This window comes from Heliangelus exortis, chromosome 7 (genome assembly GCF_036169615.1).
Source record: "Heliangelus exortis chromosome 7, bHelExo1.hap1, whole genome shotgun sequence".
Lineage (NCBI taxonomy): Eukaryota > Metazoa > Chordata > Aves > Apodiformes > Trochilidae > Heliangelus > Heliangelus exortis.
Genome location: NC_092428.1, coordinates 11,861,176 through 11,879,121, shown reverse-complemented (window position 1 = coordinate 11,879,121; position 17,946 = coordinate 11,861,176). Strand labels below are relative to the sequence as shown.

Here is a 17,946-nt window from a genome sequence, read left to right as displayed (position 1 = left end):
GGGACTGCCCTGTAGTATTAAAGGTGCTTCTGGTGCTCTTGCAATAATGGTTCAGTCCTGGCTGTAAGAGAAACAATAAAACTTTGAGCGCACTGACGTGTGGTAACAAACTTACGACCCACGGAAGCTTATAAAGCAGGGATGTTTAATACCCAGCCGGAGTCAAGGAGGATCACTCCTCCTACCTTGCACGCCCTTGCTAAGTGCAGGCAGCTATGTATTACACAAAGTTATACATATGTATTACAAAAGGCACGCATATGCATACAAGAAGCGGAGGTTGTTTAAATCCGCTATTAACTGAAGTTTCCACCCATCTTCGCATGCGCACTGTCCTCTGGTGTTCGTGGGCAGGGGTCTTGTGGAGGAAGGCTCCGAGTCTTCCTCGGGGTGTCCTTTTTACCTTTACTGAGTTGGCAGGGCTCCAGACTGGTTTCTACTGGTTTTGCTCGAGAGGCAATGTAGTTCTTGTTTAATGCTTGTCTAAACATTGTTAGCTCCTGTTATCTGTGACAAAGACATATGAGTGGAGTAATAGGGTCTCTGCATCTGGCCTGCTTCGTTTTAACCCCTTAGTGTCTGAACCAGCAGCATGTCAAGCACTAGCCAGGCTCTTCCCGTGCCCTTCATTAACTTTTACAGCTCGTAAAAAGTAAACTCTGCCGCATTTTACATCTCGGCGTTTGTCTTTCTCCCCCTGCCCTGATCAGGGCTGTTCTCCCTTGTTCCCATCACCGAAGCTGTCCCCCATCAGCCACGGGGACGCGGCCGAAAACGATGCGGAGGAACAGGCCCCTGCCCTACGCGTGGGGCTGCTGCCAGGCCCTGGCTGCTGCGTGACCTGGAGAGGACCGAGCCGGCACGGGCGTGACGATGGCCCCGCAGCCGGACGAGGCCCCGCATCAGGCACCGCGCCGCGGGCCCTGCCCTCCCGCTGCAGCTGCCACGCATGCGCGGCGCGGGGCGGGGCGGAGGAGGAGCTGTGCGCGGAGCTGAATGCGGAAGCGGGCGCCGCGGGAGGGGGTCTGTCGCCATGGCGACCGCGGCGGAGGGGCTGCCTGAGGCCGGCGCGCAGCCCGCTAAGCGTAAGGGGTCGAGACTGGGGAGGCTGTCGCTGGGGGTTCGTCCTTTGGCCGCCTCCCGATGACCGGGCAGTGCCAGGCCGCGGCCTGCTCCCTGTTTCCTGCTCCCTGTTCCCTGCTCCCGGCGCGGCGCAGGAAGAACCCACCCTGCGGGGCAGCAGCCGCCCCGCTGCGGGAAGGGCGCCGACTGTGGGGTGGGGGCCGGTGGCGGGGCTGGAAGGCAGCTACATCCCCCCCCGTGCCTGTCAGTCCCGCACCTCCGCCTCGGCGCCTGGGGGGCAGCCTTGTGTTCAAGCGGGCAGAAGCTGTGACAAAGGAAGAGGCCGAGCGTGGGGTTGAGGAAGCGATGCAGAGCAGCAGGAGGGCTGGTTATGGTAGATAGGGGTCTGGAGAAAAGCGGTGATGCTCGCTTTCCGGAGATGCAGTTGTGCTGTAGCCCCTCGAGGAGTGGGGGAGCTGTTCCTGAGCTGGTGACTAAAAATAAACCTGAGTAGCACCGCCCGCTAAGTCACTCACAAGTTCCTTACAGATTCCTCTTGCCAAGGCCCAGGAGGGGGCTGGTGGTTGCAAGTGTGGTCGGGCCAGGTGTCTGTCCCTTAAATGCTCTCTAAAGCATGAGTTTGAAATAGTCTTGATGCTCCTTCAAGGAAACTGCCCAGGTTTGTTCCCTGTTAGTGTAAAGCAGACAACTTGTATGGCAAGGAGGTGCAGTCAGATGGAAGGTGGGAGCGGGGGAGAGATGGCACTCTGTAAACTTTATGGTGTGTTTCTGTACCAGTTAACTGTCCCCTCACCCTGTAATGTCTGTACCCCGATCAGAGGATCCTGCTGTGGAAACAGCAGAGGAAGCTAAGGAGCCAGCAGAGGCAGACATCAACGAACTTTGTAAAGACATGTTCAGCAAAATGGCCATTTATTTAACAGGTGAACTGACAGGTGAGGTACCTCAATACTGACCTGCAAAGAGGTTTTTCTTTAATTTTCTTTTTTAAAGATTCTGTTATGTAGTTTGTCTAAACTGTACCCATTTAGATCATATTTATCAAGTCTGGCAGTTCAGGTCTGGCATGTTGGTGGACTGCTAACAGCACTGAGATAATGAAGTCTTGGAACAGCACAAATATTTTTCAAAATAATTCAATATAATATGAGCGACTTAAATTCTTTTTAGTCTTCCAGAAAAAAACTTGTATGTGGAAAACCAAAAGAGATTTAGGCTAAGAAGGACTAGAAGAAAAACACAACTGGAAGTGGAACATGTGCAGCTATTTTGTTTCTGAGAGAGCAAGAATCACATGTTTTTCAGCATTCATGCTTTAGAATAAAGTGCTGTGCAATATTAATTGTAACAAAGTAAACTGTTCAATAAGTAAATTTCATAGGCTTAATTTTGAATGCATTCCACGATATTGCTGATTTGCATGAATTTGAAGGGTATATGGTACAGATTACCAGTCTGGATTTGTGCTATCAGTTTTGTAAACATAAGTGCTTAACTGACAGACTGTAAGTAGAAATACGAGGAATTAATCCATTGTTTTAAAAAAAAGAAAAACAAAAAAACCCAAGTGAATAGGTACTCATCAGTCCAGTTAATTTTTATGATTCATAAGATGTTATCTCTTTTTTTCCAAAGCATTATACTAATATCTGTTTTACCATCTGAAGTATTATTATTCCAGTAGCTATTGATTTGAAATCTTTTCTTCTTTTGAAGAGTCTACACCCAATTCAAACTGCATCAACTTTTAATTAAAATAAACTATGTTCTTTTTAAGCCACCAGTGAAGACTACAAACTCTTGGAAAACATGAATAAGCTGACTAGCTTGAAGTACCTGGAAATGAAAGATATAGCTATAAACATTAGTAGAAATCTGAAGGATTTAAATCAAAAATGTAAGTAAACCAAATAAGGTATGGGTATAATGAATGGTAGACTTTTTTTGAAAAGGAAGAACCCATTAGTTCACACTCCATTAGGTGCTGAAGGAAAGAAATAGAAACTCACTGAAATAGACATGCAGCTATACAGTGCCAATCTTGTCTATTTCTCTTCAGCTGCAGACTACCTTAAGAGAAAACATATCTCAATTTATGTCCTATTTTCCTCCAAATTTTGTATTTGAGAGGGAATAACATTTGTGTGATTCACCTTGTAAAATTGCTTGTCTTGAGTCTAGCCAGTACTCTTAAACATTTCATACTTTTTTTGAACCTGGCTATCAGTATCACCACTTGATTTTTCAGCAAGGGAAGGAAGCAGTTTTTAAATTCTTCTGTCTGAAGAATTTCATGAGATTCTTGTGTGCCAAGTGTGAACTGTTTCTTGGAAGTGAATTACTGAGAACTAACATACTATTTTTCTGCTTTTTTAAGATTCTGCTCTTCAGCCATACCTAGAACAAATCAACCTGATTGAGGAACAGGTTGCAGCTCTGGAGCAAGCAGCTTATAAATTGGATGCATATTCCAAAAAACTTGGTAACTCTTGTCCTCTACTGTTCCTATCTAGCAACATAGTCCCTTGCAGGGTATTAAAAAAGGGAATGTAAGCTTCTTGTCTTTACAACAAATCTGAGCTGCAGTGTTGCCTATGCTGCTTTTGAGCAATACACATCATGAGCATTGGGGAAAGATTACTATAAAAGGTTATGTGGAGGTGGACTGGTACAGGTATTATTAAACTACAGCTTATTAAGAAGGCTTGATTTCCCTTTTACAGTATGCACTGACTCAGATTTTAAAGACAGGGTTTTAATCCTGCAAATAGAGGATTCATAAAGTTCAACCAGACACCCAGGCCCCCTTGGATTAAATTAATATTAATTACCTGACATAAGCAACTGCTTCTTAAAAATTTTATTATACAATTATATTTGCCTAGCTGCTTTAATGAAAAATGACACTGAGTGATGCTGTAAATCAATTTGAATTTTAGGATGTATAGTTCCTTATAGGATTCAAAACTTTTACCTGTCCAGTCCTAAAATACTGTTATTTTTTCTTCTGCAGAAGCCAAGTACAAAAAACTGGAGAAACGATGAAATTACGACAGTTATTGGAGTTGGACTATGAGTCAGACTGATTTCTGTTTATGTTGCACAGCAGCAATTCTGTATGTTGGCAAGGATTTAGTTAAAGCTAACATCAAGACTGGTAATGTTTTTATCTATTGGGTACAGTAGGCTGTATTCAGGCTTAAGGCTGAATAATATTTTCCTCTTTTGAAGAGGTTCTGTTGCCTCTGTTGTTCTGCAGTGGGAAGTAGAAGCTTGTCCACAACCCATATGTTGATAACTGGCTGTCTGTGTTTTAGTTCTGTTGTCTCACTTGAAATACTCTGTCTATGAAAAGCCCTATATATAGGTCTATAAAGACATTTTCCCTTAGTAGCAGCAGGACCTAAATTTCATTTTTTCCTCACTGAGTTCTGCAATGGGAAAATACTTCGAGCCTTTGGAGTTACAAGCATGGTATTGAAAATACTTGTTTTAGTATCCCCCTTTAACTGTTTGAAATAGAGAGGCTAATTATTATGAATTTATAATAAAAAACTTGCTGCATTTTTCTCTCTGGAATCTCAAATTCCTGTTGTAAAGATTATGTAACTTTTCTGTTTTTTTTTTTTTTCAAAGGGCCTGTTAATAAAGACAAACTCCTTCTAGCTACTGAAGATTGTAGATGAAAAGATGTTGTAAACTCTGCATCGTGTATTTCTGCAATTATATTCTTTGACTCTCTGGACCTCAGGAGAAATTGCAAGAAATATTGCTTTATCACATGCCCAGTTAACTTAGCAGATCTATGAATTTTCATCCTAGTGTTTTTTGAAGAACATGCCCAGCACAAAAAGCTGCTTCTCTGCCAGATTAACAGTGTTCTAAATGTCTCATCTACACTGTTTACTGAACTCCTATTCTAAGTTGTTTTGGATTGGTTTTTTTTTCCATGCCTGTAGACCTTAGAGTATAGCCTAGTTCAAGCTGGCTTTTGAGTGAGTTGCAGTCAAGGGTAGTACAAGTGCTGCTGTAGGAAAGAAGTAATTTAAACTTCCTACAGGCTGTTTAGGAGAATGTCTAGTGAGGTGCCAGTGTGGTAAGTAGCTAAGTATCATAATGCTGTCTGTCAGTGTACAGCCACTGTAAATAATCAAGATGGACAGTTTTTCCTAATACTCTTTAATAGCAGTGAAGCAGATGAACTTTTCAGAGCCTTCACCATCACTTTAAAAATCTTGGGTTTAAAATAGAAAACGCTATTCTAAATGGCTTTGATGTAGGATAAGAGACAGGGTTGAGTTCACTTGGAAGAACTGGGCATCTTTAAAGTGGGCATTTTGGAGTGTGCTTCTTTAAGGAACAGGGATAAGTCTCCCAGAGGTATCCCGCCATTTGGGATACCATGCTGGCTTTATCCAGTTACTTCACTGAAGACTCTTCTACTTGTTAAAGCAAATTTTAGTATTATTATGAAAGCAACATCCTCCAACCCAAAAGAAGAGATACCAGGAGATGACGTAATTTCTGTGCTAGAGGAAATTATACCATGTAGAACAGCAGCCTGTTATAAAATAGGACAGATCAGAATCTTCTCAGGATTCATGGTGTGTTCACAGTCCTCAGAGACTGGTATTTGAATGACAGCCTGAGCAGTGGCCTGCTTGGTGGTCTCTGTTGCTGGGAAGTGCTACTACAAGGTGCTGGACAGTCTAAAAGTTCTGGTTCTCCAGTGTTTCATGGATCTGTAGGTTGTACAAGAGATAGGTGTGGTTCAACCAGATTCACTGGTGTTTTAGGTAGCATCACCCTTTCTCTTTGCCATTGTGGAGGACATAATAGACGTTTGGCTGCTAATATAAAAGCTTGAGTGTGTTGCTCGGACCTTCTCTGTTCCCTGGAAGAATGAGGATTTTCATTACATCATGTAGTACTTGCATGTGGCTGGGAGCTTAGTTCCTGATGTTCTCTAAGTACCATTCCTGGCCCCTGCCCATCTGTAAGAATTGAACAGTTATTCCTATCAGTCTGGAAATGGTACTGGGTAAGTGGACATCATCAAGAGCTGACCAGCTTACCAGGGCAGGTTCTGGGATTTAAACAAGACCACTTTCCAGCATCATGATCTCTTGGATTCCCAGCTCTTTCTCAGGTGATGGTGCTATAGGCACAGAGCACACAAAGGGATTGTTCTTCACTGCTGGGATGCATCTGGCCCTGCACTCTGGCTGGATGCAGAGGTCAAGATGAAGGAGTGACAAGAGTTGTGTGCCAATGAATTACAATGGAGAGCTTGCCATCTGCTTGTGATTCAAGGAATGAACATAGAACAGAACGTGGCCTGGTTGTGTTCCATGCTCTAACAGCAGCACACTGCCAGGGTAGTCCCAAATCCACTCCTTTTCTGGATGTGGACCATATGCTCAGACTCTTTGTGGGAGACAGACTCCACAGATCCAAACTGGGTGCTGAACTGGAGGTATGGCAGCCCAGCTCTGCTTTAATGTGAGTCCCACCCACCCTCCCTTTTTCTCACTTTGCACAATCCTGTTGGGATACCAGAACTCATAGTTCCATAGTAAGAAGGATTCACTGTCTCTGGGATCATAACAGCAACCTTGCTGTGTAAGTTTCTGAGGTGGCCAGAAATGGCAACGCTCTCCTCTGTTTTGTGTTTACATCCTCCAGGACTTCCAGTTGCCTTGGACCCAGTAGAGCATCTTTTTGTCTTGAGACTGTGGGGAGGCGTATAATAGTGAAGACATTTTAGGACTGTTAGTCTTTCCTAGGAGACAGTTATGTGCCTAACCCTTTCCTTAATATATTAAGCCCACCCTTGTGGCATCAAGAGTTCTGTAATGTGTGCCTGGAGCATGCTACATTGCCACAGGCAGCTGTGGACTGGGTGGCTCCAGTAGGGAGTTTTCCTGACATGGGAGTTAGATTGTCAGTGTTTGGGCAGAAAAGGATAGGGTAGTGCTGGTAAGTAAGAGCACATTCTCAGGAGCATGAGGGCTAGAGGCTTTCCTCTCAGCAGAGAACTTGAAATTTGTGGTTAAGCAGATTGTGACTGTACAAAGGACCACTCTGGAGGACACACATATTATCTGTAAGCCCTAATCAGCACTCTTCACATCTCCAAACACACGTCCAAAACCAGAAGGGGTGGTCAGCATAAAATTGGGATGGTGCCCTCTAAGGCAGCATCCAAGCAGGATTGCTCCTCACCCCACAAAGCCAAGGGGATCAAGGGGATTGAGTGACAGTGGATAGGTAAATATAGTCACATGAAAGTAAAACCATTGCATTGCAGTCCTCCTGTGGATTACCTCATCTGGAAAATGCTCAGTCTGCATGGAGCTTTCTGGCCCACCTCATCCCACTTCTTTCATAGTCAAAGGCCTGGTGTCTGGTTTGGATGTTTACAGCAAAGCACAGAGCAGGCTCAAGAATAGGTTTGAAGACACTCCAGTGACACTCCTGTCTGGATCTGGTTTTGTAGGGCTACTGGCTTAGCAACGTCTTGTTTTAATCACTGGTGCATTTTATAGCTGTTTGATGAAGAGATCTACTCACCTCATGGCTGATGGAAGGTCTAGGAATCCGTGTGATCGGGGCATAGAAAATTTCAGTAACAATGTGGCATTTCTCTGCATGTTCTTTCCTGACAGGATCGCAGAAGGGCCACGAGAGGGCGATATGTTAGCAGAAAAAACCACAAGTTAACACTGTAAAGGCAAGTAAAGACCAAATCTTGGAAAAGGTGCCTTTTAAAAATAAAAATGTATAAAACCAACAGGAACTCTGAAGATGGAAATACATCTTGCCATGCATTGCCAGCATGAGGTTGCTTGCCATCATCAGGTAAGATAGGTAAGAAATAGGAAATTCCTTTTGCAAACTCTTTAAATTCATCTCCCTATCTCTCTCCTTCATTTCCAAAGAGTTGGACTAGGAACAAAGGCATTTCAGTCAACCTTCTGTAAAGAAATCAGGCTTCTCTCTGGTATGATAGAAAGTTAACTTTATTTGAAGGCACTACACACAGAGTAGTTAAGGAGAACAATGCAATACAGGCATGATGTAGGAAATCCATGAAATAAAATAGTGTGAATTGTTTGCAATTTTAAATATAAAATTAAAATAAGAATCCATTTAAGAGGTGTGAGTGGCTGTTCAATTTTAAAGGTAAAGGTTGCTTTAGCCCTCCTCTAATCTCAAAATCCACTGCATATCATGGTGGAGTCTGGGAGGTAAAGATGTTTTCTTGCTGATTTATGTTGGCTGCTGCCTTGTTTTTCAAGCATGGAGTAAGGTGTCTGGAATAGGGAATCTGCACTGGGCCATTTGCTGGTCTATTTTTCAGACCCTCCTAGAGGCTCTGCTAAGGCACATGGAAAATAAAGAGGTGACTGGTGACAGTCACCATGGCTTCACCAATGGCAAATCCTGCCTGACATATTTGGTGACCTTTTACAATGAAGTCACAGTGTCAGTGGACAGAGGGAGAGCAACTGGCATTGCCCACCTGCCCCTGTGCAAAGCACTCAACACTGTCCCATGTGACATTCTGGTGACAAAACTGAACCAATTTGGATTTGATGAATGGAGCACTCAGTGGATGAGGAACTGGCTGAATGGTTGCACTCAAACAGTTGTGGTCAATGGCTTGATGTCCAAATGGGCACTTGGATCAAGTGGCATTCCTCAGGGGCTGGTACTCAGGTGCTGTTTAACTTCTTTGTCAGTGACACTGAGTGGAATTGAATGCAACCTCATCAGATTTACTGATACTAAAGTGTGTGGTGAGGCTGCCATGCTGGAGGGAAGAGATGCCATCCAGAGGCACCTTAGCAGGCTTGAGAGGTGGGTTCATGCAAACTGCATGAAGTTCAACAAGAATAGGTGTAAGGTTGTGCACCTGGGTCGAGGCAATCCCAAAACACAAATCCAAGCTGGGTGGATACTGGTTTGGTAACAGCTCTGAGGAGAAGGACTGTAGGGGTGATGGTTGATGAGAAGTTCAATGTGAGCTTCATACCTGCTTCATTAAATAATGAGAGGATGCAAGGCACCATTCATCTAGTAAACAGTAATGGGGGGATCCCAGTGTTATTTATCTTGGCCTCTTTTGCCACAATGGACAGCTCTGACATCACAGTTGGGATTCTTGTAGGTCTCATAGGGTCAGTGCAACCTTCTTCCCACGTAAGAGTGGAAATTTTATAGGCCAGATTACTCTTCAAGTCATAATACATTTCATATAAATGAGTGAAATGAAACAGACAGGTATGTACAAGACTTGAAATATATTTGGGAGTATAAACTTTATTCTGGGATCTCAGAAAAACAATTCAGCCTACTTATTTATTTTGTAATATAAATTTTAATTTCACAAACCTTAATTATAATCAAGCAGGAGAGGACCCGCCTACCTAGTCAGTGTTTAATTCCATCCCCACCACAGGAGATATGTACTGAGGCAAGATGATCTTCTAACTGAAAAAATCCCCAGTTTTGTGTTTACCTTTACAAATAAACTGAAAAGACAGAGAAGAGAGGTACCTCAGGCAGAGTCTATGGAAATTCAGGAGTACAAACATCTGTTCCTGCTGTGCTGAGAGGATCAGCTGCTGTGGACAGCAGCAGCAGCATCAGGGCTCTCTTGCCCACACACGTCAGGATGTCACAAGTCAGAGAGGAACTTGAACTGGATGAAGTAAGTGTATAGAGAGCTGTATCATTCCCTATGCAATTGCTTTCTCTGACCCTGTTCAGAGTTGTCTGTAGTGATTATCAAAGCACTGTACTATTTTTTCTAAGCATGTTTCTAACCGTAAGTGCAAATAATCTCCATAAACAGCAAATAACCTGAGTGTTTCGGTCTCAACAAATTGGGACGTGACTGTCATTCATCCAGAGCTTTCATGAGTTTTGGGGGCTGGCAACTGCCTTCACTTGGCTAACGTGGACAAAAAGAGACCTCATAAGGACGAGGCATATTTGTCAGAGTGCTGATTAATGGGGAAATGTCAATATCCTTGTGATCCACAACAGATTTCAAAGTAAAGTTCTGCAGGATGGCTGTTAAAAATATGAATATCTCCATTCGAGCCAGACCTTCTCCTGCACAGATGCGTTTTCCTGCAAGCAAAAAATAACAAAAAGTGAGGTGACATGTAACATTTTGTTTGCAACTGATTTTAACCACTGTTATGTGAAAGCTCAATCATCTCAAACTGGACAAGCAGCATGGTAGCGTTTTGGGGAAGCAAATGAAATTAACTAGGGCATAAGTGTCTAGAACAATATGAGAGTGCTGAGTGGGCAAAGACATTTTGAAAGCTTCAGTTTCTCGAGTTTTGCTGCTGTTCTGTGGTAAGTTTGGAGAGAGAAGTTGCATGGCTGAGTCCCATTTTGTACATCTCTTCTTTTAGAGAGCACTGGGGGAGCTTTTGTGATTGCTAAAAAAGGAAGTAAACTGAAACTCTAGCTCAGGGGCTAGAGCTGCCCAGAGGTGAGGCCAGCAGATCACCAGACATCACTGTACAAACTATGGTGATGGAGCCACAAAAACCATCAGAGTGGTTTTAGGGGGAGACAGTCTAGGATCTGAACCAGAAAGAGCTCTAACCTGCAGAAAATGGCATGAAGTAGTCACTCTTCTTAAAAGTACCATCTGCATTCAGGAAATGTCCTGGATCAAATTTTTCTGGATTTGGAAATTCCTTGCTATCGTGTAGCACAGAAGTCAGCATGGGGAATATCATAGTATCCTGAATTAACAAAAGAAGTTAAAGCAAAATTAACAAAGTTAAAGCAGAGATATGCTTAGGCAAAATGGCACCCAGAAGTCCCCAGAGCTGAATAAGAAGGGATGTTAAATTTTAAGACGTTTAAAATGACAGTGAATCTGATTTAGGTATTTAATACTGCTTCCAAATATTTAGAACTGTGATTGCTTACATTCATGTGAAAAAAAAAAAAAAAAAGCTCTGTCTCCCTCTTCACACAGAGGATGATTTTTAAATTTTTTTTCCAAATACAAGGATTTTGACTCACTAAGTTCCAGAATCCCTTTCCAAATGAAATTATTCTAATTCTATATCACATTTTGTGCTTGAAAATAAAATAAAATTATAAAATTAAATTAAATTAAATTAAATTAAATTCATAGACCGTTCTCAGACACAGGGGAACAGACCTTGGGGATAAAATAATCTCTGATCTTGGTGTCCTTGATCACAGTATGTGGGACATTAAATGGAAGGAAATCAATGAATCTCTGGATTTCATGGACCACAGCATCTGTGTAGGGCATTCGGCTCCGATCTGCCATGCAGGGGCTTCGGTCTCGGCCAATCACAGAATCAATCTCCTCTTGAATTTTCTCTGTTAGGAAATAAGTGTTAAATGGACAAGTCCTCCATCTGTTTGCCTAAACATCTCTTCTGATTTGCAGAAAACTTGCTTTTAGTGCACCAGAAATATATCAGCATACTTCTTATTGATAACTCTTTCATGTGAAGAGAACTCAGACCGATGCACATCTACACACTGCAGTTACATGTTTCCTTAGTCAGGGAATCATTGCCATTTGCTGTAGTGACAGGAATTGTCCAAACTGATCCTATGATCTATTAAATTTTTTTCAATCATTTCTTTCTTTTTTTTATTACCTACTATCTCTGGGTATTTCTGGAGAATCAGAATTCCATATCTCAGGGTAGTGCTGGTTGTCCCTGTTCCTGCAAGGAACAAGTCGAGCGTGGTTCTGCTCAAGGTCTCAGTGGTGAATTCTGAGTGACCATTTCCTTTTTCCTGGAGGAAGATTTAGCAGAACGTTTTGAATGACAAAACTAAGCGGCCTGTTTAAAAGCAAAGCCCTGTACCCATAATTATGTTTTAATCACTTCTAATGCCCTTTCAGAAACAGGGCACTTTTCTCCAGAACAACAGCATTTGTGGTACTTCCACTGAATAATATTATAAACTTTTTTAGTATGGGAGGAGCACTGAATTACATCAAACAGATAGGTCTTCAGCTTTCTTAAGTTTGGCTTGTGCTGTTAATTCAGGGTTTAAAAATTCTTGATAAGAAAATGGAGAGGATAGAATGAAGTTCGTGTGCTAAGAAAACCAGATTCTCCTCTATATTTGAAAAATTCCAGTGCCCTGCCACAACTGAAAATAATCAGAGATTCAAACCATGATATTCTTGTAACTGAATAAATCGTTTGCTCTTGCATTACCTGATCAATTTTGTTAAGAAAAGCATCAATAAAATCTCGAGGACAAGTGGGATCCCGGGTTTTCTGGTGATCTGCTATAATTTCTGAAGTAAATTTATCAACTTTTTCAATATTTTTAACCATTTTTTTATGAGACCCAGGCAAAAAGTCCATGACAGTTGGGAAGAAATTGTATAGCTGTAAAATAAAATGGTGGAAAATTACATTGTGATTAATGTGGATACAATAAAAGGTTCCCTTAACTGTAACTATGCAAATGGGGCAACTAAACATCTTGGAACAGTAGATCTTTATTATTCAACTGGACTTTAATTACTTCATGGTTTTACTAGATTCAAGAATAGACTTCACGTGAGCAACTTTTGAAATTATATCCTTCTTTGGACATAAAATGTCAATGCCATAGAGTAAGGAAAAACCCCAAACAATCAGGTTTTTAATTGCCTTTTGGCTTTCATAGAATTTCTCAAAGTTTAGGAAATTCCATCCCAATCATTCTATGATACTATGATTGTAATTAAAAATAATAACATGAATACATAGTCATTGTAGTCATTGTTAAAATATTATAGTAATTAACAGATTTATTAATTAAATTAAAATCTACACACCTGTGTTTGTACATTGCTCTGGAGCTTGTTGTTTTCATCTATCAGGTCAATTAATGTAAGAAATTTCTTGTCTTCATATTCAAACCGATCCCCAAAGACGATGGAGCAGATGATGTTGGAAACAGCATGGACTAGGAAGTTGGCTGGGTTGAAGGGTTGCTCTGCAACAAAAAACCCATGGTATCCAGCTTTCAGTATTTGGGTCATCATCCCTTCCTCTGACACTGCAGAGAAGTTTTGCATTCACTTGAGACCCAAAGCTCTGCAGTCCTTTGGAGGGATGGTGAAGGGCTTATCCAGTTCATTCCTTTTTACCCAAAGTGAACTAATTTTTGTGTTTGAATGTTTTATGTATCTCTTTTGGCCTGTTCTCAGCAGAACACTGGTCTGAGTGGCTTTGCTGCTCTTCAGCTAGGACATGCCTGTCAGCATGTGACAGGAAAGAAAGGAAAGGTATAATTGCAGACAGTGAGAGAGTACATTTCCAGGTTTCAGGAAGAGCAACAGCAACATGAAAAGATACAAAATCCTAAAAGAAAAAGGAGTCAGAAAATGGTAGCCTGCCAGCACGGAGGATCGGCCTATTCCAAGCAGCAGTGGCAGTCACCTTCTCTGCCTGACTGGTGACTCCCTGGCAACTGAGACTCAGCAGAAGTAATGAATGTACTAATGCTAAGCCTGGTAGTTATGTTGTCCTACCTATTTGTTATTTGCATTTTGAGCAAGTAACAGCTTTATACTTTGCAGCTGTGTGTGTCTTGCTTGCAAAGCCTTTTAGTACACAATAAAAGTTCCTGTAACAAGGTGAGGCAGGGATGGAAGCTTGCAGGAGAACACAGGAAATACAGTGTCACCATGATACTGAAAGGTTAAGAGCAATGCAGTTGGTAGTGTATTCTCTGATTTCTAGCAGGAGCATTTATCTGTGACACCAGACTGAAATTTCTAATAGCTCATGGGAAAAAGTGATGCTTCAACATTTTTTTAGATCTATCTGCTTTTCCACCTTGCAGAATAAGCACACACTGAAGGCAGCCTGTGGTTCAGGCTGGTACTGTGCTGCTCTCAGGGGAGGTGCTTAGAAGCAACATTGTCTTATATACTACCAGAAAATGCCTGTGGTTAAATCCAAGGGTTAAAAGGTTGAAGCCTTATTCTCTGCCTTCAAAAGCAGGTTATTAGTCCTTGTTCCTATTGCATGCCCCTGCCAGTACTGGGAGACATTTTGTAATGTTCAGATGGACTGGACTCAAACAGATTGAAGGATGCTTTCCAACAAATGATTCGCCTATGTTTATCCCTCCATACTGTCACTGTCCCACTCCTGGCTGTGATAACTTTGCCTGTTGAATTCGGGAGCAGAAATGCCCACTGCTGAGTGAAGCAGCCCTATGCCCCTAATTGTCTCATTGCAGACATAGAGGGTGTCAAGGAAGTCAGAACATCCATGTCCTACCATGTGTGTTCCTGAGCCTCTCCACCAGAAAATGAGCTTCCTCCTGGATTCGATCCTCAGCACTCTTCTTCCCCATCCCCAGATCACGCAGGGTGAGGAGTGCGAATCGTCGGAGCTGCTTCCAGGTCTCCCCATTGCTGGTCACAATGCCTAACACAGGCAGGAAAAACAGACCTCCATGAGGAAACAGGTTTTTATTATATTCCTCTGTATGGGAGCAATACTGTAAATACTTAACATGCAAAGACACCTCTCAATTGCTATATGCCCAGTCCCCTGGCTTCTCTGCAGTTCTGAAGGCTGACAGATCTGATCCATGTACCACAGCACCATGAGTAAAACTTTAGGGTGTACATAAGGGGGTAATATTGATGTTGAGTTGAGCTTGGTCACATCCACATAACCTTTGCACTGACATAACTGCTCAAATGTTCTGCACTGTGCCTTGACACGGTGTGTCATTATTAACAACACCCTTAATAGGTGCATTTTACCTGGTTAATTGCCAGACTTGTAACTGCCCTGGTGAATAAGCTCAGGGCCTTACTGGGACAACCTGTCTTATCTTGTCTTTGTTGTGCTGTGGACTTTCCTTTTGCTGGTACTTTATCTGTATATATCTTGTCAATATTTTCAGAAATGGGAGAATGATGTGAGTTATTTAGTGAAAAAAAATTAGCCCTGGGACCTTAAACAGTTTTCCACAGGTCCAGACTTACTCAAGGGTCTCATTAACATGTTGGGCTTTTAGTGTTTTATTGCTAATTTCTATGCATGAAAGCACTAAATAAAATCCACCACTCCCTCCTCCAGTACCCTCTCAGCTGTGTTCCTGAAGCCCTGAAAGCATCAGCTTTGTATGCTAACCTTACCAGGGATGTACCTGTGCCTTGGAAGAGTTTTTTAAGCAGTGGAAGATTGCCTCTTCCACTGAAGGTATCTGCCTGATCAATCAGGGCTTCTTTCACCACATCATAGCCATACAGCACCACGACCTTCTGGGGGCCGAAATGTATTGTGAAGACAGGACCATACTCCTTGCTGATCTGTAGAAAAGAGGAATACAAAGAAGAACATATCTGAATGTTAACTGTGTGAAGTGAATTTTTATAGTGAAAGAGCCTCAGGGGTGATGTTGCCATCATTTCAGCATCTCTGAGACATGATCTGATTAGCAGCAGAATAGCAAACTTTCAACTGTGAATTACAGACAGAGGTAATTGTACAAGGAATAAGGGACAGGAATGGAAATGGTGAGGTGTTCTGAATCCCAGAAAAGAAAATAGTTCTTTGCGGGGCTGGCAAAACAGTCTGGAACGTCTCTCTAGAGGGCACAGTGGCCAACAGTTTGCATGGACTCAAAAAGCAATTACATACACTTATGTACATACACTTGTGGAAGCCAGTGACTAAAGGGTTTTTGAGCACAAACACACCACAGTTGTCTCCAAAATCCACTGGGCCACAGATCCCTGGAAACTGGCTGACTATATATAGCAGTCACTGCATCCTTGCACTCATTGTGTACTCTTTCAAAAAGCACCTGCATTTGGCTACAGTTGCGGAATTCTTGGGCTTCTTGGCCTGATTCAGAACACTTCCTCTCATGCTCACTTTAAAAAAATAAGGTAGATATTATCACAAGTTCTTATGGTGGGAAAATGAATCACCTAGTTCTCTGAAACAAAGCAGTGTGTCTGAGGGTGCTAATGGTTTTCAGCATTCACAAGCAACAATGACAAAAGGAACTGTTATGGGTATGACTGCATCTGATGATATGCACTGTGATGGCAGTCATTACCACAATTTTCTTCTAAAGAGTCCAACGACAACCCCTCTTCCTATCCATCTGCCCTCACAATCCCCTCAGGCAGTCCAGCTGAACTCCCTTCCACCTAAACTCAGGCCTTGCAACACAAGGGTTTTGTTTCACAGATGCATGAAATCAGCCAGAAGATGGAATAGACTGCACAGTTCATCTCTGAATCCTCAGCTGCTTCACTTGCTACTTCCACTCTCAGGAGATCCTACCTATCTGCTAGAGAGCAGAGGCATTAAATGGAGCAGAGTCCTCCCCAAAAAGATGCCATGTTGCCAGAGTGGTGAGGAGCCAGTCCCAGGAGTATGATGAACATCACAGCAGCAGCAGTGCCCTGATTGCAAATCCACTGCAAACTGCAGTACTGCCATGTGGTCATCAGAGGACTCATCATGAGTGTCATTGCTGCAAATATATAGACTTATATATATAGGTTATTGCATATATAGCTATGTACACTTAAGAAGCATGTATTTCTGGGAAAGCTTCTGTTTCCGTTTGAGTTTGAAATTCGGTCAATGCAAACTGAGCTTGTGAATTAAGCTGAGACAGTCTGGACTAGACTTTTTTAATATGCAATTGAGACAACATAGGAAAGAAGGAGGTAGTGTCTTACCATCTTCAAGCTTTCAGGTATGTTCCACAGGTCCAGCTGGAGAATGTTTCCAATAATGGGGAGAGTCATGGGACCAGGAGGCTCCTTCCCTTTCTGTGATCTGCTTCTCCATGTGAAAAAGAGAAGAAGACATGAGATACAGAGCAGCAAGAATATAGTGGTCATTCCCAGGAGCTCTGTGTTGCGCTGAGGAAGAAAAGTTGAGTGTCAGAAAAGCCTGATGTTGGACCTGTAAATCCATGCTTATTTATATGATGTGATACCAAAGTACATGGATGAAATTAGCCAATAGTGCCTCCCTATTCCTACTGAGATACAAGTTTACTTATTAATCTGCTCAAGATAAGAATGACAAACTAGAGATGAACTCCTTGTTTGCATGCGGATTTTTTTACCTCTCCAGCTTGTTTTTTTCTGAGTAATCATTCATGCAGGACTAGAGAAACCACATCCTCATGCTGTCAAAAAACCTCAAAATGCAGAAATACTTAGAGCGTCGCTACTATTTGTGTGCTTAAGTTCTTCCTCTTTACCCTCATGCATATCTTGCATTTCCCCAGCATAAGAAGGACATATTGCTCATTGAATGTGTCCAGAGGAGAGACACTAAAATGATCAGAGGGCTGGAGCACCTTCCCTGTGAAGACAGGCTGAGGAAGTTGGGGTTGCTCAGCCTGGAGAAAAGGAGGCTCTGAGGTGACCTTATAGCAACCTTCCAGTATCTGAAGGGGCCCTACAAGAAAGCTGGGGTAGGGCTTTTTACACAGGTGTGTAGTGAGAGAACAAGGGGAGATGGTTTCAAACTTGAAGAGGGAGATTTAGGTTAGACATTAGGAAGAAATTCTTTCCTGTGAGGGTGGTAAGACACTGGTACAGGTTGCCCAAGGAAGCTGGGGCTGCCCCCTCCTTGAAGTGTTCAAGGCCAGGTTGGATGGGGCCTTGAGCAACCTGATCTAGTGGGAGGTGTCCCTGCCCATGCAGGGGGGTTGGAGCTGGATGATCCTTAAGGTCCCTTCCAACCCAAACCAATCTATGATTATATGATAAGTTGCTATCTGCCATCAAGTCTGGTATCTGAGCTCAGTGGAAGGAGTTACCATGGTTGAAAAAGG

General features: G+C 42.5%; 2 protein-coding genes across 3 annotated transcripts; one reads left to right on the top strand and one right to left on the bottom strand.

The window, feature by feature from the left end:
- Positions 1–921: 921 nt before the first annotated feature.
- Positions 922–4,653, top strand: BLOC1S2 (biogenesis of lysosomal organelles complex 1 subunit 2). Of its 2 annotated transcripts, none has more exons than XM_071748839.1 (5): positions 922–1,085; positions 1,902–2,018; positions 2,861–2,980; positions 3,461–3,565; positions 4,097–4,653. In XM_071748839.1, the coding sequence occupies exons 1-5, from the start codon at positions 950–952 to the stop codon at positions 4,126–4,128; spliced, it is 510 nt and encodes a 169-aa protein (XP_071604940.1). In that variant the 5' UTR covers positions 922–949; the 3' UTR covers positions 4,129–4,653. The 2 variants fall into 2 exon arrangements, with proteins under 2 accessions (XP_071604940.1, XP_071604941.1); XM_071748840.1 differs by having other exon boundaries at positions 950–1,085; positions 1,861–2,018.
- A 4,729-nt stretch (positions 4,654–9,382) lies between these two features.
- On the bottom strand, positions 9,383–17,111 carry CYP2E1 (cytochrome P450 family 2 subfamily E member 1). Its single transcript, XM_071748835.1, has 9 exons — positions 16,835–17,111; positions 15,283–15,445; positions 14,400–14,549; positions 12,944–13,104; positions 12,333–12,509; positions 11,760–11,901; positions 11,285–11,472; positions 10,715–10,856; positions 9,383–10,224 (listed from the first exon to the last, which is right to left on the bottom strand). Exons 1-9 carry the CDS (start codon positions 16,997–16,999, stop codon positions 10,043–10,045), a joined length of 1,470 nt encoding a protein of 489 aa, XP_071604936.1. The 5' UTR covers positions 17,000–17,111; the 3' UTR covers positions 9,383–10,042.
- Between the last annotated feature and the right edge of the window lie 835 nt (positions 17,112–17,946).